The sequence below is a fragment of the Ambystoma mexicanum genome, chromosome 7q (genome assembly GCF_040938575.1).
Source record: "Ambystoma mexicanum isolate Mex_15411 chromosome 7q, UKY_AmexF1_1, whole genome shotgun sequence".
NCBI lineage: Eukaryota > Metazoa > Chordata > Amphibia > Caudata > Ambystomatidae > Ambystoma > Ambystoma mexicanum.
The window spans coordinates 643,271,451-643,297,238 of NC_090941.1; the positions used below are offsets into that span (position 1 = coordinate 643,271,451).

The following is a 25,788-nucleotide window of genomic DNA, read 5'->3' on the forward strand; positions in this document are numbered from 1 at the left end:
TCGCCTCTCTAGGCAGGACCATCTCTAAGAACACTGCCTCCATGGGCAAAATATTTGCCGGGAAGACTAGCCGCCTCTGCGAGGAGGTCTCTGCCCTCCGCCACGTACTAGTCCGCATAGCCAATGACATGGAGGCAGGGCGTCCGGCAACCCAATGCGGCCACACCATCATCGTCTAGCTCGACCCAGACGAGCCCGCTCTGCAGGTCAACAAGCACCCTGAGCCGGCCAGACATGCCGCCACCTGGTCCAGGGAGTGCGAATTAAGACTGGGCAGCCTGATGTAGGCATTAGAGACTTGATGGGACATGTGTGGGGGAGTTGTGGGGGGAGCGGAAGGGGGGGTGAGGGTGTGTGGGGGGAGAGGGAGGGATGGAGGGTGTGTGGGGGAGTTGTGGGGGGAGGGGGTTGAGGGTGTGTGGGGCAGGGGGAGGGAGGAGGGTGGTGGAGAGTTATTATACTATTGTTTTCTTTGTTAAATTTAATACAACAGTTGTGTCAAAAGCAAGACCTGAGTGGACAATCATCATTGTGCATGTGTCATTTATTCATATACAGTGCATAGTGTGCATGTAACCACACATCCAGTTTCCTCTGTCAGAATACCATGTCACCCTCTGCAGCCATGTGTGTCAGTAATATTGTGCAATCACTGACTGACGCACAGCACGTCCCTCCTGTGCATCGGCACCGCAGTGATGTGCAGCCACTTCTTCTTCATCCCCTTCATTATCACCAGGTGGTAGCAGTTCAATGTCAGGGGTCAGGGGCACGTTGCGTCGGATACACATGTTGTTCAGCATAACACATGCCATGATGGTCTTGGCCACCTTCATGCCTGTAGAGGAGTGCCCCACCTGATGGGCTAAGGCAGCAAAATCATGCCTTAAACAGGCCAAAGGTCTGGTCAATGACCACACGGGTAAGGGTGTGGGATCGATTGTAGCCCTCCTCATGCCTGCTCTGTGTGTTTCGGACAGGGCTGATGAGCCACGGCATCAAGGGATAGCCACTGTCACCTGCATGGGAGGCATGAAAAGCTATATGTCAGTCGATTGATGATGGACAGACAGCTGTACTAGTCACACATGTCAACAGATTATTGTTGGTCACATGCATATGTCCCTGGTAGTATGCATGCCATTTTTAGGCCCTCAATGTGTCCTGTGCCATGGAACGTTGGTGTGGGTTGCATCTTCAAGATGATACACGGTGTGCTCTGCCGTCTTGTAGCTCATGCATTGTGTACGCATACAGCTGTGTTTGTGTAAATTTAGTGATGTGCTGTGTTCTGTAGGATTTTCTGATGGTTAGCGTTGGCAGTAGGCTCTGCAATGTTAGCCATTCTGCGCTGATTTTTCCCACGATGACATGTAGCATTCCTGTGGTTGATCCGGGATATTGGACACAACAATGTGTGATGATCTTGCTTGTGTCGCCTTCCATTTGCACCTGTTTGTAGTGGTATAGCTTGCGATTGCGGTAAAACACCTCCATGGCATGGAGGCCACCTTTTGTTTCAAGAATCTCCTCGGGTGTCTGTGGTAGGGATATGTATTCCGTTGAGTGCTTGAGGAGGGCATCCAGCACTTGCTTCAGAATGCGAGTGAATAGGGGTGGTGATATGCCATGCATGTACCCCACTGTGTGCTGGTAGGTGGCTGTGGTAAGGGAGTGGAGCACCGACACTACCTTCAGTAGAGGGGGGATGGTGGTGCGTATTTCAATGAGGCTGACAATCGTGTATCATGTCCACGATGGTGTTGATGGTGTCTCGGTCCAGACGGTACAGGGTATGGTTGTGCTGCGGGGTTGGAGGGACTGGCTCTGATGTTTGGGATTGGGGGCTGCATGCGTGGTTACGCTGGCTGCACTGGTGGGGCATGCTGGGCCTGTCTCACCCTCCATCTGCTGCGTCTCTTCTGTGGTGCCTGCTGTTGGTGTTGGTGTTGTTGCTGGTCTTGCAATGCAAGCATGTCCTCCAGCTGAAGTATTGGTGCTACTATTGGATTGATCTTGGTGTAGAAAGGGGTGTGGTGTGTGGGTGTGCTCCTTTTGGTCAGGCCCAGACTCCATTGCCTCTACCTGTGCTGATTATGTGCACCTGTGGCAGTTGGGAACACTGCACATGGCATTTTACGGTTGGTCAGAGATGCCAGTATTTACGGCATGACGGATTCTACTTTTAACGACTTCATGATGCCAGTATTTGCATATCCGCTTCACTTGTGATCTCCTCCAGTTTACGGCATTCCGCTATGGTGGCTCGCGTGCCCATGCCGCTATTAGAGGCACCGTTAGTTACGATGCCGCTAATAGCGGTTTGGCTGGTTGGAATAGCCCGGAGCGGTAAGCAATGCCGGTAATCGTTTACCGGCATCGTTTATCCCTTACCTCGGAATGAGGCCCATTGTCTTGATGTAATAATGAATGGTTTAATGAGTCTTTGCTCCAGTACACCGTACATGATGCTGCTGTTCTTTTTCCTCTCATGTGGAGATTTTCATTGAATTTGGCCTGTGTGAGTCAAATAATGGGTATGGTCCCACTGTAGTTGTACTGACCGTTTTCTCACAGGACACCCAGAAAAGAAAATCTTTTCTTCTTGAAAAACAAGCCATTGTGACTTGCACCTTTATTATTTTTTTGTTGGACATTTGCATGGCGCCTATACACACGTTTTTCGAGACACAACAAGACAAAAAAAGGGAGTGGGTACAGAGGAAAAAAACATCAGGAACGAGTATATTAGGTCTTGTGGCATTCTGACCGTGCAAGTGCAGTATAAATCAATAGTGCGGGGGAGGGTGCAGGACAGGGAGGGTGGGCGGGGAGAAGGGACAAAGGGGTGGGGTGCAAGAGGATGGGGCCCAGGGGCAGAACAAGTGCTAAGGGTAGCCACTGCAGGCAAATTCAAGGGGAGGCAAAATAGTGTGATGGACGGGGTGGTCCCGATTCAGGCCAGTCAGGGAAGTGTGCCCAATGGCAAGTGCTGGTAAGGGATGCTGAGGAGAACTGGTCGAGGAGGGCTTGGCCCCTGTAAGAGCTCAAAAGGTACCAGGCACCAGTTATAGCAGCAGGGGGATATTAAAATGGAAGGGGTAGAGGGAAGGAGGAGGAGAAATGAAAGTATTTAGAAGTTTCCGGAACTTAAGGAGATCACGCTCAAGTCTGAGGGGGGCAAGGAGTCCATTCCAGAGGGAGGCTCCTGCCGAAAAAAGAGATCTACCTCCCACATGCTTCTTGGATAAACATCTCATCTGCAGAGAGTTGGAGCTGGAGGACCAGAGAACTCTAGCAGGGAGGTATTTAGGGAGTGAACGTTGGATGTAAAGATGTCCCAGGCCCCAGACTCGCTTGTGGAAGATGCAAACAGTCTCAAATTAGATCTTTGCGGTCACCGGGAGCCAGTGGAGAGGTTTAAGGGCTGGAGAGATGCAGTCCTTGAGCTTGAGGCTAAGGATAAGTATTGCAGCTCTATTCTGGATAAGTTGAAGAGGGCGAAGGGAAGAAAGAGGTAGATTGAGGATGAAGCTCTTGCAGTAGTCCAGCCGAGAGAGAACCAGAGCCCTGGAGACGTTGAGTTTCTGGGTAAAGGTGAGGAAAGGGAGAATGCCTCTGAGGAGGTGAAGCTGAAAGTTGGACTTCTTGGCAAGGTCCGTGATGTGAGGAGAGAAGGAGAGAGAAGAATTGAAAATGGCCAAAAGGTCTTTTGCCTCGCAAGAGGGAGAGGGGAGGGTACACAAGGAGGGAGGCCATTGTGTGGGAGGGAAGCATGGAGCAGGCATCCCAATGAGAAGTATCTCTGTCTTTATGGCGTTAAGGGAGAGACTGTTAGCAGAGCACTGCCCCTGAATAGTGGTCAGGCAGTCAGGTATGATTGTGGGAGAAGATGAGGTAGAGGAAGGAAGCTCAAAGGAGAGCTGTGTGTCATTCAAACAGTCCAGTGCCCAGTCCGTGATGCCTAGGGTATCACAGAGACGATTTATGAGGATGGCATGATTGACAGTGTCAAAGCAGGAGGAAAGGTTGAGAAGGATCAGAACAGAGAGAGTGTTGGAGTCTAAATTCGAGAGAAGATCTTCATGGGTGTTCAGATGAGCAGATTCCGTACCTCTGGATGCTCTGAGGCTAGACTGGTGGCCATGGAGGCAGATGGCCAATTCAGTGTGGAGGGTCAGTTGGGGGATGACCAGCTTCTCCATGAATTTGACCAAGAAAAGGGTGATAGAGATAGGTCGATAGCAGGAACGGTCAGCAGACAGCTTTTCTAGGAGAGGCTGCACAAGAGAGTGCTTGAGGGGTTGTGGAAAAGAGCCAGTGGCAAAGGAGTGGTTACAGAAGTCAGCCAAGGCAAGGGCAAGAGAGGAGATGTTGTACTTAAAGGTTCTGGAAGAGCAGGGGAGCACCTGTTTGGGGGAGACTTTCATAGAGCAGATTACTTTAGAGACCTCATCTGTTGCAATGGGTATGAAGGAGAAGAGTAAGGGGGGGAAAGGTGGGGCAACAGAGGCAAGGGAGAAGGTGGGTGGGGAGGGGAGTGGATGCCAATGAGGACAGGATGTCCTGGGTTTTGTAGAAGTGGGAGGCCAGTGCACTGCAGAGGGCCTCAGAGGGAAGAGAAGACTGCAGTAGAATTGGCCAGTTCCTTGCAGATTTTGAAAAGTTCAGTTGTGTTATTAGTGGCCCAAAGGTGCAGGCTTGGGCATGAGCCCTCTTCTCAGAGCGGATGGCGAGTCAATAATGCCTTTGAAGCAGGCGGCAGGCCAGTTTGTCAGAGGGTGTCCTTGAGGCCTGCCACTTCCGCTCCGCAGCCTTGCACTTGCCTTTCAGTGCAGCCAAGTCAGAGTCATACCACAAGTTGCACTTGGCGGCAGGCTTCATGCGGATCCCCATAACAGGGGCAAGGATGTCCAGAGTGTTGGAGATGGAGAGGTGGAGGTAAGCAAGTGCTGAGTCTGTAGGAGAGGCAGGAGTCGGAGGTGGGATGAAGGTGGTGGCAAATGCATCGACTGGCACGCTTCTTCGGTGGAATGAGGGAGAAGGAGGCTGGCAGTGCATGCAGAATCATCATAGGGGGGCTTGGGAGTTGAAGATGGGCAGAGAGGAGAGAGTGGTCAGATCAGGAGAGAGGAGTAGTAAGAGGTCTGGAGAGTGGGAAGTCTACTGAGATGAGTGCATTCAAGGTGTGTCCAGCAGAGTGGGTTGGACCGGAGGGAGGAATTGTAAGAGAGAGAGTCACATAGGTCTCAGAAGAGTACAGTGGCCATATCAGGGGAGTCCAGGTGGATATTAAAGTCTCCCAGGAAGAAATGTTTGGGGGAGGAGGCCAGGAGAGATGAGGAGAGGTCCGCCCGTTCCAAGAGGAAAAGGAGGGTTGGTCCAGGGGGCCTATAGATAGTGTTGAGAGTGAGGAAGAGGGAAGGAGAGACAGACTGCCTACAGACGTGGCATTCAAAGGACGAGTAGGACTGAGAGGCAATGATGGTGGCCGGGGCCCACTCAGGGAAAATCAGGGCCACCCCGCCCCCAGACCGGGTGGGCCTGGGATTGTAGAGGAACTTGTAGCCATCGGGGAGAAGTGTCAAAAGTAGTGACATAGCTGGCCTTGAACCACGTCTCAGTAAGAGCAAGGACTTCAAGGAGGAGATGTCAGAAGCGTGTTTGACAGTAGAGTGGGAATTAAGGGTAGCTAGGTGAAGCTGGGTGCCCCTTCAAAGGTTTTCCAGGGGGAATACAGGGGCGGTGTACCACCACCAGAAAGGGGGGGAATCAAGGCCTAGCTTCTCAGGAGGTGATGTACAGTGTAGTCCCCAAGCACCCATAAAGGAATGTCCGCACCCTGTATTAGTCTTTCTATAATTAAGGTTCATGGTTATATACACAATCACAATAGTTCACTTTGTGCTCAGTTAATCTACAATGGCAAATATATACAGTTCTAAGTGGTACCACAATTATTATCAGATTTCATTAAAGTGCATCAACTGTACTCTGGTCAAATGTCACACAAATCAATTAATAAAGGTAACCAACAATAGACATAGGAGAAAAGCAGTTGGTTAGAACAATTGGCAGTATACTGGCCCCTACCACTAGACATAACTCTGTGTGAAGATCCCCCCCACTTGTGCAACCTGTAAAGTAAAGATATACCACAAGCCCAGTCCATATATTGTTCTACAAGTCTTATTTCCTTCTACAAGGTTTCTACCACCCAATGTATCTGGAATAGCAGAGTTTCGACGACGAGTCGTCGACGGATCCTTCTTGAGTGGCTCCCTTTAAAGCAGGAGCCACGGATCGTCGAGATCCCTCTTAGAAAGTGAACTCGGCGTTGAGGCGGCAGCTTCGGTCCCAGCAGTGCTCGTCGACGACGATTCTAAGACGTCCTGCAAGGAATAGGCGTGCGGGGCACCTTGATGTCGATAGTTCAGGACCGCAAACAGTTTGTGACGAACTGTGGCCCAGCAATGGAGTCGAGTCGTCCAGCGTCTCTACGGTCTTTGGGTGGCAGGAAACCCACCAGCGGCTGCTCCTCTGCGCGTTGACGGCCTGGCCTTCTCCGACAGGAAAGCCGGGCAGCGGTGCGCACGAGTGTGTCCGTGAATCAAAAGTCTTCGGCAGAGGAGTATGCAGCTCGGGTCGTCCATGGCACAGCGTCAAGCGGTCCCCGCTTCTGGGCAACACGGCTTTGACGGGCATCCAGTGGTTACAGCAAACCTGTGAACCCTGGTCGACGACGGTGGACGGAATGCCCGGTGCTTATCTTCGTTCCCCTCAGCTGTCCCTGTCTCCGGTCAGCAGCCTGTCGAGGGTCTGACTAACAGGGCGCTTCAGTGAAGGTTAGCGGTGCTCGATGGTCCCTCGGAGCACGGGAAAAGGGCGCCTAACCAGGTCCTCTCTTGGATCAGTCTCGACAGCTTTCAGCTTTCAGATTTCAGCAAAGGGAGACAGCAGTCAACCTTCTTCTTCAGGCTCGGCTTCGAGATTAAGCGTCAGTTTCGACCTCGGCTTCTGTATGATTTCTAGCAGTGAGAGGCCCCCAGATATACTAGTTGATCTCTCATTCATTCTGCTGTGTCACACACAGGCAACCAATCACTCAGAAGGGCATTCACCAGTCAGTCAGCCAATCAGGCATACAGTGCACTCGGGCCATTCTCCTACCTCTCAGACATTCACAACAAGGAATGTGTATTGGGACAAGTACCCAGCCATTCAACACTACACACTGCATTCATACCAGTTTCGGGCAGGGCTGTCTCAGTCATTGTGTCAAACACCAGAAACCAGACATCCACAACAAGTGCATATTGGTCCCACACTCCATTCACCCAGGTCCCACAGACAGGGTGTACCTACAACATAGATTCACTGGGAGGGTCCAGCCAGTCTGGCCTGGACTTCATAACAACACCATATATGGAACTTCCACCCAACAGCTAGTCAGGGGGAATGGACAGAGTCAAGACTTCCCAGTACTTTGGGAAAACAAGGTAACATGCAATAGAAAGCAAGAGGCCACAGGGCCTCTTGTTTCCTATCAGGAATCAACTGATTCTAATGGCAGGGCCTGGGTATCCCAAAATGGAGGATACTCAGAGCACCTGTAAAATTCAGGATTGAGCTGCCACCAGCCCATACCCTGCTCTGTGGGTCTCACAGAGCTGCCCAAAAACATACACTAGGGGCACAGGGTTGTACCCCCACACATGGGTTCCATAAGGGTATCCCATGGGTCTGTACACCAAACCAAAAACAGGAAGAGCTGCACTGCCAGGAGTCCCACGTGGACTCCTGGGCAGAAAACAATACAGAACACAAATGAAAAAAGACTACAGGACAAGGACAGGGAGGCCCTGTCCCTCCAATGCATTTCCAGCATTACACAGCCCTGCAGGACGGGCAACAAGTAAGGAGGCGACTAGATGAGAGCTACAGAGCAGACAGACAATGGTGCCCAGAACAACTGCATAAATGCCCAGGTTATAAAAATCAGGAAACGCATTAAAATGCCCAGATTCAAGAAACACAGTAAATAAAGACCCAGATTTAAAGATCAAGAAACACTAGAAATGCCCAGATTCAAAAATCAAGAAACACTACAAATGCCTTCAGAGGACACAGAACACCGTGGGATGCAGAGGTACAAGAGTCAGAAAGCAAGTAGGATAGTGAAAGGCATTTTATAGCAGCAGTACCATGGAGGGATGGGGATTGTAGGTCAGACTGTGTGGCAAGGCAGGCGCAAAGAAAGCAAGCGGACGCCAGGCTGGAGATCTGCACGTAGTGCCTGCATAGTTACTGTTAGCAGTGCCCACACAGGGCGCTAAAAAGGCAGAAGGAGGCAGCACTCACCAAAGAGCTGTAAACAGGAGTGCCTCGTATTAACAGGGTGTAAGAAGCATGCAGGGATACATGGGACAGCGATCTGCGGCCCGGTGCTCTAGGCTAGACAGGGGCGTTTGTGTGGGCCTTTGTGCAGGAGGCCGGCAATTTCGCTGATCAGCTAATCCGGAGCGTGCTATGCAGGAGTCATGGCAGCGCTCTGACATTCTTGGAAAGGGAAGCCTCATTGTTCTGCAGAGCAGATGGAAAAAGCCCCATGTGCTTTTAAAGGATATATGAGGGAAGAATGCAATTAAATGCCCTGTAAACAAGATTAACAGGCACACTTAGTGCATGTTGCAGCCCGAAGGGTTTACCTGCTGTATTAAGATCAGCAGAGACCCTCTGAAAAATCCAGCACAATGATTAAGAGACAGGGGGAGCGAGGGAAGGCCAGCTACCACCACCCACAGAGGAGGTAGGTGAAAGAAAGAGAATATAGCTATAACAATAGAAATGTACCTATCAACATCCTATACAGTGTGTTTATTTTTCTTAGCACTTTTTTCTTTGTATGCCTCCCTTTTGACCTTCTGCTTCCAAAAGAGCTTAGCCCCAAACCCTGTATTGCTGGAGTATTTTCTCCTCCTGCGCAAGGATTGTATACACTTAATTTGACACATTTTTAATAAGAAAGCTAGTAAACACGTCCTCCTCCTCGACCCCAAATCATGTGTTGCTGGAGCATTTTGTCCTCTTGTTTGAAGAAGGAATAAACTGTAGTTTGCACGTTAAAAAAAAAAAGGTTAAATGTGTTTTTTGATTCTGTATTTTAATTTCAGGGAAATGTACAGCAAGAGTGCAGTGATACTGGAACACATTCCCAGGTAAAAATTGATGCTGATCGAACCTCACCATTGCCCGAGAGGAACAGCAATGAAGAACCTCTGACCACTCGTGAGAATGTGAGTGGCGCTTTATTAATATTTACTGTTTCACCTGTACTTTATTTTAAACATTTTGAGTGTGAATAGACATGTAATACCTGCTTTCCAGCTGGTGAATACAGTTTGTCTCCCTAGTATGCATTTGACTTGATGCAACTAATCTTAATCTAAATGTTCCTTGGTTTTCTTAAATCACATTGAGGGAACTGGGATTACTATTGTATGCTTTTAGTTTTGAACTCTTTGCTTATGTATCGCAGAGACATGGGCTTTAACACCAGTTTCCCAACTTGATTTTAATTTGTAGTCCTGGGACAATTACTTCATAAACCTATGCTTTAGTTACCATGTCATTCAAAATTGTGTGTTTAAAAACAGGCTAAATATAGGTAAAATTATTCTCTATAGGGGCGTGGCCAAGCAGAGAACAAAACGTTGTTTTCCCTGTGAGATCCATGTGGCCTGTAGTGTTCATGAGATCTATGCACAGAATTATTAGCAATATACTTATCCCGAAGGAAATTGCAAGCTCTTTTTTTGATTGAGAGGGTTTTAATGCAATAAAGAGTAAACAGGCTCCCCAAGTCCATCTTAGATTTCTGGAAGACCCCAAGCAGCTGCTTAAGATGGTGCTTGCAGTCTGAACTCACCAGCGGGATTTGAAGGCAGAAGTCTTCTCTACTGATCTTCTCTTCAGCCTCCCCCTTTTTCCATCTTACTCTGCTTAAATCCATCTGCAACTCCTCAATCCACCTCCTCTTTTCTCCCTCTCCCCGCAAGCCCATTACCTCAGCTCTCACCACTCTTTGTTGGCTACTCTTTCGTTCTCGACTTAGATGAAACTTTCTTTGTCTTGTATCAAGTCTCTTCATAATCTTTCCACTCAGTAACTCTACTCTCTGGTCACGTTTTACGCCACTGCTCGTTCTCTCCGTTCCCAAGCTCCATTTCTCCTAGCGACATCTCGTCCTCCCTGTGCTCAGTCCTGTTTCTGCTCGTTCACTCTCTTGGCTCAGTTGCACTGCAACACCCTACCACTCGCTCTATGTTCTCTTTCTTCCTGTCCTCTGTTTCATTCACACTTGTCTGATCACCTTCTCTCCTCGTAACTTGGTTTTATTTGCCATGTCAATTCCTCATTTATTGTACTGTTTCTTGATTTCGTTTTTTTTCAGCGATTTGGCGTATAATGCTCGATAAATACAAATAAAGTACAAATGCAGAAATGCCAAGAAAGCACAAGAAAACTGAGGGACCGCACACTTCCTTTGCTTTGAATGGAGTTGGAAGATGAGGCATACAGTAGGGCAGCTAGGAAGCTACAGAAACTGTCCCGGCAATGTCTACTGTTGGAAGATGACGCACATTGCAATTGACAGTTGGGGACTGTGTGCATCAGTGATACTGGAGTATTGCCTTATGGCTGTGATCTGAGCCTTTGGAAGACTCACATGGTCTGATGGGAGTGCTGGTGGCTGGGCATTCTGAAAGCAGAGTAGCAGAGCCCTTTCTGGTGCCGGGTAGGGTATCGAAGAAACACCCTGGGTTTTTGCTCTCCTTGCCTGTCCTTAGGAACAGCTCCTATCTGGGGCCCTTAAAGGACAGATATGTCCCTTCACTTTGTAAAGTAAAATTCTTTCTGCCACATTGTGTATTGAGAGTCGATAACATTGTTTTACTTGAATATCAGTCAAAAATGGTATGGCGTGGCCTTGTTGGAACGTGTCCCAAAGCAACAAAGGCATAAGCCTCCAAGGAGTACACAGGTTTAAATCATGTTGATGGAATAAGGAAGGGACGTGGGAATTTGTTTTATTGCAGCTTACCTTTTTTTCCAGTGGACGAGCCTCTCAACTAAGACAGCGTGTTGGCAGACACTTGCTCTAAGCTCTGGTAGAATTGGAGCTTGGCGTAAGAGTCGAGCAGGCTCGAGCCTCATCTGATATGCCAGCTGCAGTAGTCATGTATAGAGAAACGACAAACCTTCCCAGCCCAGAGAGGTTCTATAAAGAGGATCAGTAACATGCTTTGAATGTGAAGAGATGGGAGTTGGGGTGGAGTTATGAAGTCAACACCACTGAAGTATTTAGAAGAAAATGAGGCCTGATTACCTTAAAAAGAAGTCTTAATGTGCGGTAGTATACATGATATGATCACATAAGTAGGCAATTATTTTTATTTTTTCTGAGGAATCCGGTGTCTACGAATATTCAAATAATAACTTAATTTGCAGGTGTTAGAAAAGATTTTTGAAGCGTTCCTTCCATTGACCTCATTATAACCCACAGCTGTTTTGCCAAGCCTTCAACCATGACCTGACTTTTGAAACAAGCAAAACCTTTTTGCTTCACTTACCTACTGATGCGTCCCGTCCCCTTTCCTCCATCCTTGCGGGCGTCCCCTAATGGGGACGGTACCGTAACCTTTGGCAGTGAAAAATTGAGCTTCCCCACTAAATTTAGTTCAGCGAATGGGGGCACACCTCAGGCGTGGAAGGTGTGCCTCCCAGCCTCCACCCTGCGGTGCCTCACCCCAGTCCCTTTTTCCACACGGTCTTTGTCGGACCTAGCAGCCAGCGCAGCGACTTTTTTAGCTTTCAGCTTGCTCCCTTTTGGTTTTTCAATTCTTATTTCACTTCCCTTCTGTGCCTCACCTCCCCGGCACATGCCGGCCGCAGATGGATTTACGAGATATGCCTCTTGCGACTGCTCGTACCCAGCCTCCGACCCCACTGCACTCTGTCTTGAGTGTTTGGGGCCCGACTACCGCTGGGACTCATATGCGGCCTGCAGCGCTTTTGGTCACAGAGTATTGAAGAATCATTTGTCGCGGTGGAGGGAGATCTTCCACACTTTCCCTCCTCCCCATCTTAAAGACTTCATCTTCGGGACCTCACATCAAGACAACGTAGGCCCCCTGTTCAGCACGGCTCCTCAGCGCAGAGACTCCTTCCCCTGGGTTCCCACAGATCGGGGTTCCTCACATTCAGGCTCTGGCATGCCCGAGCCCTCTAAGGCTACCGGCTCCCAAGCCGAGGGGCCCGGTGGCTCTTCTGGCCGATCCAGGGACAGGCTCCCAAGCTGAGGGGCTCGGAAAGGACAATCAGGCTCGTCCTCTTCTTCTACCCAATGGTAGAAGAAGTGCCACTTCCAAGAGTCGCTCCTCGGCCAGATCCAGTACGGCTACCGGCACAGGTACTGAGGGCTCCCAGCCTACTGGAGCCCGCTCCAAGGCCGTCACCCAGAGTGTTTCGACTACCGGCCGTCCAGCTGAGGGCTCAGCGCCTATAAGAGGGATCTCTGAGGTTGACACCTCTCCTTTGGGTACAAGACCCAAGCTTGTGTCTGAGGCCTCTCTTGGCTCAGGGACTCTGCGCAACCCCTCCCAGGTCGTGGCGCCAGGTTCCAAAATGGCAGAGCGGCACGTGGCAGAGCCTGCCAAGCAGGCGGCCTTCTTGGATCCGCTCAAGGGCCGCCAGTGCTTTCGCCCATCAAGTGGGCTTTGCAGGATGATTCCAGCCCCCTCCCCTCTTAAAGCGGCAGCATATCCTACATTGCAGGTTTTTGGTCCTCTCAGGGGTACATCTACCCATCACAGATTTACAGCTACGTGCATCAGGTGCCTCAGCGCTTTGACCAGGAGCGGAGGGCCAGTGCCTCGGAAGGCCGTGCCCCGCAGGGACCCGACAGCTAGTGAGGAGCCTTTCTTCGAACGCTTCCTGTTCCTCATGCGTTCCCTTCAAATGAAGAGGCTCCTGAAGGACATTGCGAAGGAGGTTATCCCCCATTTGGTGCCGCCTTGGCCCCCTCCCCTGGTTACTCCTCCCGTTCCTCCGGCACCTCCATTGCTGGTCCTACCACCGGTTCAGGCCCTGCCGGTCGTACCGACCCCTCCACCTATTTCTGTACCACCGCCTCCCCCTCAACAGCCGCTTGACGTGTCTGCAACTTCGGACCTGCGGGGGAGCCCAGCTGGCACCTGTGTCCCAGGGCCCGGATTCCCCTCGGCATGTGAAAAAGGGGGGAACGATGACGTCGCCGATCCGTTTAAGGCCTTTCATGACCGCCTCTAGGACCTGTCAAAGTGCTTGGGAGCCCTTCTTCATGAAGAAGCCCACCAGGAGTCGGGGGTGCTCGCATAGGTCTTGGGGAAGCGCACCACATTCCGGTCTGGCATTCCCCTTCAGAGGGGTGTGCTGCAGGTGGAGCGGATGGTCTGGGAGAAGCCCAGGGCCAACGCCCAGTTGGAGACAAGAAGTTGGACAGCAGGTTTAGGCTGACGGCAGGTGCCAATCCTCCTTGCCTCCCACCATCAGCCCCATTTCTTATTGGTGGCGGTGGCCTTGTTATATTCTAAACCATCGTCTTTTTCTTCTTCCTTCGTGGGAGCCACCTTCAGTTGCCTCTCCAAGGAGGACAAAAGGGACCCATCTTGGCTGCGGCTAACCAGAAGCTGTGTCAGGAGCTCGGGGAATTTCTGCCCGACGTCCCTTCAGACAAATAAGCCTCCTTCAAGGCCGGTCTGGCAGATGCCCGGGCCATTGCCAAGGACCTCATGGAGTCTTCGGTCTCCCACATCTACACAGCCAGCAGAGCGCTGTGCCTTGGGGTCGAGATTTGAAGTTTTCATCTGACATGCACAAGTGAATACTAGATCTGCCTTTCAAGGGCGTGAACCTTTTTCATTCCTCCACCGATGCCGAATTGACGAAGACGAAAACATCCATTCAAACTGCCAAGTCTGTGGCCATCCTGGCAGAGCCAGGTCAGAAATACTGCCCTCAATTCCAGGGTGGGACCGACTACAAACCCTGAACCTTCTCTGGCTTCAAGGAGTTCAGAGACCACTGTACGCAGAGGCCTAACAGGTCGCCCAGCGACAACAGAAGGAAGCAGCAGAGGACGTTGTGTGGGTTTTTCCACTCCCCCCTCCTCTGCCCCCGCCTCTGACGCCAAGAGGCAGTGACGTCAGAGTAGGGGAGCACAGATCTCCTGTGGGGGGCTGTTTGGCTTATTTCCAGGACACCTAGAAGTGTCTTTTCAGCAACCTGTGGCACCTATCTGTAGTCTCCATGGACTTCAGTCTTCCTCTTCCTTTGCTTCTACCATCCTCTACTCCACTTCGTCAGATCAGGTCCTGTCTCTCTTGGAGATGCAGGCTATAGAACGGTTCCTCTTGCATACAAGTGCATCGGTTACTATTCCAGGATTTTTGCGGTACCCAAGAACAATCAGGGTGGCCTGAGAGAAGGCCTGGACCTGTCATTTCTAAATCTGTCTATACCGTTGGAACACTTCAAGATGATTACTCACGCGCACATAGTAGAGTTTCTGTGGACAGAGGACTGGATGTGTTCCCTGGACCTCACGAATTCGTTCCCGCATGTACCCATGTATCAGCCGCATCGGAAGTTTCTGTGGTTCAAGATTATGTAGTACTACAGCTCAGGGGCAACATGGTCGCCTTGGAAGCAAGACGATGCAGAGCAACACAGGTTCTATCCCGGGGTCCACGCTTAGAGACCAGTATCCAATTAATTTTTTGAAAACATAGTTTCGAATGACAAAAGTTTCCGAAAAAATGCATTTTTTTGAAGGTAAAGTTTTTTTTTAATTTTTTTTTTTTACAAAAATAGGTGTTAAGGGGTAAGAAAACAGGGGCTGGGGGGACCTGCCCCATTAAAAAAATGCATTTTTTTGACGCATTTTTATTCGAAACCTTGCCATTCGAAATATGGCATTCAAATTATCACTATAAACCTAGAAACCTCTGGGTATTAAGCGCGTTATAAATAACGATTACAATTACAGTACTAAGTGCTGCCCTTTGCTTGAACTCAGCCCCTTGTGTCTTCACAAATTTGCTGAATGCAGTGGTGGGCCTTCTCCGCTCGGAATGCCATCACCTGTACCCTTATTTGGATGACTGGTTAGTGGGGGCGGGGTCACCCGAAGCGGTGGTGCCCTCCAGCCAGACATTGGCGGATACCCTTCATCAGCTGGGATCTTCCCTCAACCAGAGGAAATCTCAGTTATGCCCTTCTCAAGATCTGGTCTTCCAAGGGGCATGTTGGAACACTACCGTTCAGTGGGTGTTACCCACGCCCAAGAGGCTTTTTTCCCTCTGCAAGTTGGTGGGGCACTTTCTGTTAAACTTGTCCACCTCAGCATGGTGGTTCCAGAACATTCTGGGCCTTTTGGCCTCCTGCGTGCTGACAGTACAGCGCGTCCGTCTCAAGATGAGGCGCCTCCAGCTCCACCTGGCGTCCAATTGGGCTCAGGAGACGAGGTCTCAGTCGGACCAGATTCCAATACCACCACTCCTTTTGCCTGATCTTTGTTGGTGGCTGATGGATGATAATGTTTCAGTAGGAGCCCCCTTAACCCTTTGGAGCCTACCCTGGTGGTGACTACTCTGGAGGGCTATGCGATTAATGGAGCATGATCCAGGACGGAAGCCCTCCTTCATATCAATCTGCTCAAGCTCAGGGCAGTGGGCCTAGCCCTCAAGGAATTTTTATGCATGTATTTAATTAATATACTCATAGCCAGCAAGGCTTTGTATATACACACAGTGAATAGCTGAGTGACCTATTATAATCACAAGAATTTACAGTTCATCTTTACAAAATACACAAGTAGATCATTCAAAATTGCTTAAAAATGAAAAGCTAAAATTAATATAGATACAGTTCGCATCTATCGATAAAAAATCCCTTTCGATAAATGATCTAAAATCTCATTACATGTCATATAAAATGTAACCATGAAATATATTACATTTATGTAATTTCCTTCCATAAATGTGTTCCACATGCATGACTTGTCTACACAGTCCATTTCATTACGGTATGATTTAACATATTTATGTCTCAGCAAATTTAAACTTTTACAGTAAATCAATATATGCTCAATAACATTTACCCCACAAAGATGGCACATACGATCAGATCTATCGATCTCAATTCTTGCACCTATTATCTCTAGGACCGAACAAACATTACTTTTTAACAATAGATATTGTCTGATTACAGAGCTGTCTGGATAAGCAAACACATATTTAGGCATGGATGTACGCATCATCCTATAGTGTAGGTAGGGGCCGCTATTTATGTTTGTTGCCAGCTTGACTAAATTGGATTTGGCCATAGATACCCAATACATTTTTTAACCACGCTTTGCATGTTGTCTGCTTTTGTTCGGTATGACTCCTATTATAGCCTGAAAAACAGCTAGTATGGAGTTTGAGTATCTCAGCAAAAGTACCCATACTCTCAAATCTGTCTATACTAACAAACGCCTTGAGGAAACTAACCATAATGGTACCATTATCAAGGGACAGTAGTCTTTCATAACTCATAGTTGTTCTGGATATGAACTCAGCCATGGTACCTTTAATGTTAAATTCAAGACGTAAAAGTTTGACGGACAGAAACTTAGGCATTCTTAAGAGTATTTGCAGCATTTTAGCTTAGAATAGATTTAACTCTCTTGCCAAGTTATGTCCCCAGAATTCTACGCTGTACATCCCATTTGAGGTTTTCATGAACTACCACACCCAGGTATTTATACTGCTGGACACATTCGACTGGTACACCAAAACATTTCCTCACAAAATAGGGGTAAGATTTCTTCTTTTTCGCCCTAAAGATCATTATTTTAGTTTTACCAATATTGACCCGTAGCCCATTAGTATTTGCATAAGTATGAAGCCCATCTAACAGTTTTTGGAGGCCCTTTAAGCTATAATCTAACGATAATAAATCATCAGCGTACCCTAACAAGTTTATTTTCTGGGTACCTACTTTAACCGGGTTGGATTTTACGTTATTAAGTGTAGTTGTAAAATCAGCTTGGTATAGATAGAACAAGGTTGCTGCCAATATACATCACCGTTTGACACCTCTACTCATAGGAAATTAATCTGACAGCCCCCCTGACCATCAAGGCGCACTTGGATACTGTTATCCTTATGTACTAACACGATCATGTTTAACAAACTGCAAGGAATATTCCAAGCTATTCGTTTTGTCCATCTGTTACGCATGACAGTATCAAAGGACGCACTGAAGTCTATGTGTGCGCCAAATATTGTTGAATGGCGTCTGGTCCAGGCATATTCAACCACTGATGCTACGATGAGTAGATTGTGTGATGTACTAGAGTTAGGCCAAAATCCAATCTGATTTGGTGGGAGTATTTCAAAGTTGTTAATCCTTTGGTTTAATTCAATTCATAATACCTTAACGAAAATATTTGCTGGAGTGTCTAGCATAGCAAGCATCCTGTAATGCGCAGGATAAGTCCAACATCCATTTTTATATACTGTTAGTATGTGGCTTTCACTCCAAGAAACCGGTAATAAGCCACACTCACCAATATGAGAAAAGACACTGTGTAATGATTCAGTTCATAGATTAGGGGCCAGTTTTTAATTAGGCTGTTACATGTGCCGTCAGGGCCAGCAGCACGCAATGTATGTAGTTCCTCTATTATACTATTAATGTCTTTTACTGTAGAGTGTAGACTTACATATCCATACTTCAAATGGGATTGCTACCACTGTATCTATTGGAACTTTGCAATTCAATGTACTGTCAATATGATATGATATGATATGGCATTTGTAACGCTCCTATACACAAGTGTTTCAACGCGTGACGAGGCAGGGGGGGGGAACAAGGGGAAGACAGACAGCGATCCTACTAGGCCAGGTGTCATTCAGATCGCGCAAGTGCAGGGGTGGGGGGAAGGGAAAAGTGCAAGGGGAAGGGGGGGAGTGCAGTACAAGGTAAGTAGCGTAAAAAAAATAATAAATAAGGCCGGCTGGTGGCAAGTGCAAGGTAGATGCAGAACAAGTGCTGGGAAGGGGGGGCTGTAAGGATACAGTGACAGTCCCGCAGTGCAGGGGGGTGCCAGGGAGGCAGTGCAAGTGGAGAGTGGCTGGGCCCTGGACCGAGGTCACTGAGAGTGGCCCAGTTGCAGATTCAGAGCAGATTCAGTGAAGAATTAAAGCGGTTAAGCAGGGGAGAGGGAGAGAGAAAGCAGAAGCAAAGAGGAAGGTTTTGAGGTGCTTCCGGAACCGGAGGTGGTTCTCCTCAAGTTTTAGGGAGGCAGGAAGGCAGTTCCAGAGGGAGGCCCCTGCTGCAGAGAGAGATCTACCCCCAGCTCGTTGCTTCGAGAAGCGGCTGACCTTGAGGGAGTTGGAGACGGATGAGCGAAGGGCTCGGGAAGGAAGATATTTAGGAAGAGAGAGTTGAAGGTATTTGGGCCCCAGGCCCCAGAAGGCCTTGTGGACAATGCATAGGGTTTTGAACTTAATCCTCGCAGCCACTGGGAGCCAGTGTAGAGATTTCAGTCCTGGAGAGATACGGTCCCTGGGCTTGAGGCCAAGGACAAGTCTCGCAGTTCTGTTCCGGATGAGTTGCAGAGGGCGGAGAATGGAGGCAGGCAGATTAAGATAGAGGCTGTTACAGTAGTCCAGCTTTGAGAGAACCAGGGCTCGGGAGACAGTGAGCTTCTGGGGGAAGGAGAGGAAGGGAAGAATACCTCTGAGGAGGTGCAGCTGGTAGTGCGACTTCTTAGAGACGTCTAATATATGAGGAGAGAAGGAGAGTGTGGAGTCGAAGATGACCCCGAGGTTTTTTGCCTTGCAGGTAGGAGCAGGAAGGGGGCCAAGGGAGGCCGGCCAGAGAGCTGCAGGGAAGGAGGGAGTGGGTGTGCCGATTAAGTAGAATCTCAGTCTTACTGGCATTAAGGCAAAGGTCATTGGCGGCACACCATTCCTGGATAGCAGACAGACAGTCAGAGATGAGGGAAGGAGATGAGGAGGCCGAGGGTAGCCTAAAAATGAGCTGGGTATCGTCCGCATAGCACTGGAAGTTGGGGCACAGAGCAGCGATGCGGAGGGCAAGGAGTGCCAGATACTGGTTGAAAAGCCAGGGAGAGAGGTTAGATCCCTGGGGAACACCACAGGAGGAGAAAAAGATGTCAGAGAGGAAGGACCCCAGTTGGACCTGGGAGGGTCGATTGGAAAGGAAAGAAGTCAGCCACGCCAGAGCCTGACCAGTGATACCCAGGTTATGCGCAGACCATGCGGTTTCTGCAACAGTATTAATAGGCAATGTTCTTTTAGCTGCTCCAATTATTTCAGTCCAGATCCCAATAGTATTGCCGGTACAGGCATGATCAGCAAACTGTCGCCACATTTCAATCTCAAAGCTAGAGCAATATTCTCTTAACCATCTACGATAGGCATACTCCTAAGTCCTGTCCCCTTTCCTCCATACTATATGGGCGTCCCTCGCTAAGGACAGGAAACGGAAGCTTTTTTACCCAAAAAAATCTTCTTCCCTTTTAAATTTAGAGGCGCTCAGGGGAACGGCCCTTGGAGCATGCGTTCCCCTAACTCTGCCCACCAGTGCCACTGCCCAGTCCTCTTTTCTGCGTCGACGGGAGCAGACCGCTTTCACCAGCACTCCTGGGTTTGGCTTCGGCCATGTAATTCCACATGCTCTTCCCCAGAAACTGTCTTTTGTCTTTAGGTCTTCAGTCAGGTACTCGGACTTCTGGCACCACACGCCTCCCCGGCGAATGTCAACGTCAGCGGGTTACAGCAGGTGTCCAGCCTGCTAGGGGCTCTTCCCTATGTCTGACCCCCACACTCTTTGCCTCAGCTGCCTTGTCCACGATCACGGCTGGGAGGGTTGTACTGCAGCCCCGCTCTTACACTGCGTGCTCTGAAGAACAGGTTAGCTCGTTGGAGAGAGCTCTTCGAACAATCACCTCCAGAGGACTTGAAGAACTTTGTCAAGCACAAATCAAGGCCCAAGGTAGGGCCACTTTTTTCATCTGCACCCCGCAAGGGTGACTCCTCCCTTGGCTCCAAGGAAACTCTCACTGACATTCTCTTTTTCGTGCCTTCACCTGAACTATGGACCCTTCACATGGTCGCTGTGCTCTCTCCTTTCTCCACCTCTCCCATTAATGGTGGCACCCGTTGGGATGTCCTCTTGGCCCCTTTCCACTCCTCTAAAGCCATCATTAATGTCTATGCTAACGGGACCATCTTGGTCCAAGGCCCTCAGGCCAACCTTCACCTCTTTGATAGACGCTTCCCATGCCTCATCAACTTCCTCTCCGCTCCCGCTGTCCCCCCTCCTCTGTCCTCGGCTACCTTGCCTCTCCCCTCCCTCCCTGCCCCTTCTCTTGCTCCCTCTTCAACTCCTTCTCCAACACCTCCGCAGGGCGTACCTCTGATCTGTACCCCTCCCCGGATGTTTTTCAAGGGTGGCAACCTTCTCCACATTGCCACTCTAAATTCTCGCTCTGCGATCAAGCACTCCTCTGATATCTGTCGCCTTCTTGAGGAACTGGACCTCGACGTCCTCGGTCTCACTGAGACTTGGTTCACTGCCAGCTCTGCCACCAGCTTCGACACACTCCTACCTGACGGCTACAAGATCCTCTCCGTGCCCAGGCCTAACCGTTCAGGGGGTGGTGTTGCCCTTATCTTCCCTGAGTGGATTCCTGCCACTGTCACTCCTACGCAGACCTACTCCTCTTTTGAATGTCTTGTCTGCCGACTCTCTCTCTCTCCTAGCCATTCCCTTACCGTGGCCACTATCTATCGGTCACCTGGTCAAATTTCCTCCTTCCTCTCTGAGTGGGCTGACCTCTCCTCCTCACTCCTGTCCTCAACCACCCAACTCCTCTTTCTCGGTGACTTCAACATCCACCTCGATGCCTCCTGTCCCCCCACTGGTCTCTTTCGCGAACTCTGCAACTCTCTCTCTATTCTCCCGTCTGGGCCTACTCACTCTGCAGGGCACACTCTTGATGCTCTGATCTCTTCTGACCTTCCCCTCTCCCTCCCTCTCTCCACTCCTCTCTCCTGGAGCGATCACTTTCTCCTATCCTCCTACCTCTCCCTCCCTAACCCACAGGCAAAGCCACCCTCTTCACTGCCACCCACCTTCTCGGTCATCCGACCCATGAAGCGCGTGTCAGTTGAGGCTTTCGCTGCTACCTTCTCGCCCCCTTCTCCCCCCTCGGCTGACTCCCACCCTGACACAGCCCTCTCCATGCTCTATTCCTCTATATCTGATACTCTCGATATCCTTGCCCCCATCATGAGAATCCGCCTGAAGCCCAAAGCCAAATGTAACTCCTGGTATGACTCGGATCTCGTCACCCTAAAACGCAAGTGCAGGGTGGCAGAGAGGAAATGGCGTGCTTCATGTTCATCCTCTGACAAACTGGCCTGCCGCCTGCTCCAAAGGCAATACCGGCTCTCCGTTCTCACCAAGAAGAGAGCCCTTATCCAAGCCCGCATCTCTGAGGCATCTAACAACTCGGCCGAACTCTTTAAAATCTGCAAGGAGCTGGCCAACCCTGCTGCAGTCTCTACCTCTCCTGTCCCCTCCCAGGCCCTTTGCACTGCACTGGCCTCGCACTTCATCTCAAAAACTCAGGACATCCTGTCCTCGCTCTCCTCCTCTCACCTCCCTCCCTCTCTTCCTGGCTCTTCCTCTTGCTCTCTTGCAGCCGCCCCTCCGCCCCCCTTCTCTGCTTTTCCACCTTTTTCTGCTGATGAGGTTTCCAGACAAGTCCGATCTATGAAAGCCTCGTCTAAACAGGTTCACCCCTGTTCCTCCAAAACCATCAAGGACCACATCGACTCCCTGGCTCCTGCCCTGGCTGACTTTTGCAACCACTCATTCGCCTCTGGAGTCTTCCCATCCCCCCTCAAGCACTCCCTTGTGCACCCCCTCCTCAAGAAACCCTCTTCCGACCCCTCCTGCCCGGCCAACTATTGCCCAATCTCCATTACTCCCTTCCTGGGCAAGCTCCTGGAGGAACTGGCCATCTCCCAGCTTAACCTCCATGCTGAATATGTTGGTAATCTTCATGACCATCAATCCGGCTTCAGAGCGGCCAGAAGCACGGAAACTGCTCTCCTGAACATCCGTGAGGACCTGCTCCTGAACCTCGATTTCAACACTCCCTGTGTTCTCATTCTGCTCGATCTCTCCTCTGCCTTTGACACTGTCAACCATGCCATCCTGCTCAACCGTCTCCGTGATAACCTGGGTATCACTGGTCAGGCTCTGGCATGGCTGACCTCTTTCCTTTCCGGTCGACCCTCCCAGGTCCAAATGGGCTCCTTCCTCTCCGACATCTTTTTCTCCACCTGTGGTGTCCCCCAGGGATCCAACCTCTCTCCCTGGCTTTTCAACCAGTATCTGGCACTCCTTGCCCACCGCATCGCCGCTCTCTGCCCCCACTTCCAGTGCTATGCGGACGATACCCAGCTCATTTTCAGGCTACTCTCGGCCTCCTCCTCTTCTTCCCTCATCTCCGACTGTCTGTCTGCTATCCAGGAATGGTGTGCCGCCAATGACCTCTGCCTTAACGCCAGTACGACTGAGATTCTACTCATCGGCACACCCACTCCCTCCTTCCCTGCAGCTCTCTGGCCGGCCTCCCTTGGCCCCCTTCCTGCCCCTACCTGCAAGGCTAAAAACCTCGGGGTCATCTTCGACTCCACACTCTCCTTCTCTCCTCATATATCTGACGTCTCTAAGAAGTCACACTACCAGCTGCACCTCCTCATAGGTATTCTTCCCTTCCTCTCCTTCCCCCAGAAGCTCACTGTCTCCCGAGCCCTGGTTCTCTCAAGGCTGGACTACTGTAACAGCCTCTATCTTAATCTGCCTGCCTCCACTCTCCGCCCTCTGCAACTTATCCAGAACAGAACTGCGAGACTTGTCCTTGGCCTCAAGCCCAGGGACCGTATCTCTCCAGGACTGAAATCTCTTCACTGGCTCCCAGTGGCTGCGAGGATTAAGTTCAAAACCCTCTGCATTGTCCACAAGGCCTTCTGGGGCCTGGGGCCTAAATACCTTCAACTCTCTCTTCCTAAATATCTTCCTTCACGAGCCCTTCGCTCATCCGTCTCCAACTCCCTCATGGTCAGCCGCTTCTCGAAGCAACGAGCTGGGGGTAGATCTCTCTCCGCAGCAGGGGCCTCCCTCTGGAACAGCCTTCCTGCCTCCCTGAAACTTGAGGAGAACCATCTCCGGTTCCGGAAGCACCTCAAAACCTTCCTCTTCGCTTCTGCCTTTTCTCTCCCTCTCCCCTGCTAAACCTGCTTAACTCCCCACTGAAACTCTGCACTAAACCTGCATCTTGGCCACTCTCAGCGACCTCGGTCCAGGGCCCAGCCACTCTCCACTTGCACTGCCTCCCTGGCTCCCCCTGCACTGTGGGACTGTCACTGTATCCCTACAGCCCCCTTCCTAGCACTTGCTCTGCACTTACCTCGCACTTGCCACCAGCTGGCCCTTTTATTTATTATTTATTATTTTATTACGCTACTTACCGTGTACTGCACTTTCCCCCTCACCTCCTCCCCCTGCACTTTCTCCTTTTCCCCCTACCTCTGCACTTGCGCGATCTGAATGACACCTGGCCTAGTAGGATCGTTTGTCTGTCTTCCCCTTGTTTCCCTCCCCCCCTGCCTCGTCGCGCCTTGAAACACTTGTGTATAGGCGCGTTACAAATACCATATCATATCATATCATATCCCCAGGACTCGTCCGAGCGGGAGGGACCATCCAGGTTCTGAAACCAGCACAGGTACCAAGGCTGCTTCAGCTACCGGCTGCCAGGCCGAGGGGTCGCCAGATTCTGCCGGTGGGGTTGCTGAGAGACCGCAAGGTTCTTTTACCGGGTGTCCACCGGAGGGGCTACGTCCTACTACCGGATAAATGTCAGAGGGGGCGCCTGTACAAAGCACTACCAGTGACACAGCCGAGGGCACTACGCTTACCAGGCCCCGTCCCGAGCTGCACGGTAGGCCTCAAGCTCCACCGCCAAGAGTTCAGGAGGAGTCCGGGCCCAGAGCTGCAAGCCCCACGGTACAGGCACGTGGCATGCAGCCTGACAAAATGGTCACTACGCCAGACAAAATGGCGCTTGTCCAGCACCACTCCTGTTCGGGGGGGTAGGAGAACGAGTATCCAGGTGGGACTGGTCTTTGCCAGGTACGTGGCCTACAGCTTATCCTTCAGCGTTGCAAGGCAGATGCACCCCTCAGCAAGGCAGAGTACACACAGGCCCCTGCAACCTACTGCTACTACATCTGCTCTACCTAGCCACCCCACCGGCCTCTGAAGACAGGTTGTTTGAAAAGTTTCTCACACAAATGGGAGCCATCCTTCGGGATGTGATCAGGGACAGGCTGCCTCCAGTCCCCCCTCTAGCGCCTCCAGTCATTCCTCCTATGGCTTCATTGCATCAGTCCGTACCACAAAGATTTAGTTGGTAGCTGTGGCTGAGCAGTCAGACTTATGTCAAGAGGGAGATGAGCAGTATTCAGGGTTTACACAATAGGCCTATAGTACTATGGCACAAGGAAACACTGACCAAAGCTTTGTATTAAAAAGTAGATATATATTTATTTTATACACTTCTAGTAAAACACATTTATCACAGTCATCAGGCACGTTAAAATAAGTCAAAGAAAAATATACACACTCCCTAGTTAAATTGTAGACCAAGTGAACCAGAGTGAAAACTGAGCAAAACGGCACAGTGAAAACCACACATAAGGGATACTGTAGCAATTTCTTACAAGGGAGGGAAAGCACAAGTTATACAGAAATAGCTTCTTACACACCCTAGCAACACTTCCTCTAAATTTGTGGACCAGATTAAGCAAGACAGTGCATCCGTATAGAAAATACTTAAATGAAAACTGAGCAAAATGGCATTTCACAAGGTTTAGAAAGGAGAAGAAAAGGGTAGTTGTAAGAAGTAGGTGCACCAACACAGTTCTAGTTGAGAAGCAATCTAAAGAAGGCAGTTCTAACAAATGTAGCCAGAGTCAGTAGGCCTGTGCCAGAGTCAATGGTACTGGGCAAGGGCCCAGGAGCAAAATGTTCTTGTAGCTGCAGTCAGGTCATTGGTTAACGATTTCGAAAAGGTGGATGCGGGAGGTGAAAGACAATGTTAAGAGAGGGGGGCGGTCAACCCAACAGGTAGGTAAAGGATTTAAACACCTTTAGCTCTACCGCGAAGAAAGGGCGGCCTGGCAATGTACCTTTAAAATGAAGAAGTGGCTCCTGGGATGGTGGTTGTTCCTGGTAGTTTCTGCAGTTCGGGGGATCAAGCAAAGGAAGAGAGGCTCTCGTTGTGGAGGAAGGTTCGAGTTACTGCACTACACAGGGATGAAACCAGCCGCGGTGCTGCCCGACGAATAAAAGGTACGCTCCTTTAAATCGTGGTCCGGGTGGACTGGTGCCTGGCTATCCGGCCTCCGAGTACAGGATACTGGCGATTCGACCAAGGCAGGTCCAGGAAGGCGATTGGCAAACTGGTTGGCCCCACCAGCTCAAAGGAAGAAGGCTCTTGCAGATGAAGATCTTCTCTTGTCGTGTGGAGAAAAGTGGTGAGACGCGGCAGCAGGGCTTCACCGGTGGTTCAGTCGTTGCAGATGTCTTTGTCTT

The 25,788-nt window shown here is 50.1% G+C and overlaps 1 protein-coding gene across 1 annotated transcript in view; it reads left to right on the plus strand.

Moving 5' to 3' along the window:
* HSPH1 (heat shock protein family H (Hsp110) member 1) overlaps nucleotides 1–25,788 on the plus strand; it is a 2,244,846-nt gene that overhangs the window by 1,414,840 nt on the left and 804,218 nt on the right. The window contains exon 12 of the mRNA XM_069639955.1: nucleotides 9,174–9,296. Within this exon, the coding sequence (XP_069496056.1) occupies nucleotides 9,174–9,296 (123 nt within the window). The remainder of the gene's footprint in view (nucleotides 1–9,173; nucleotides 9,297–25,788) is intronic.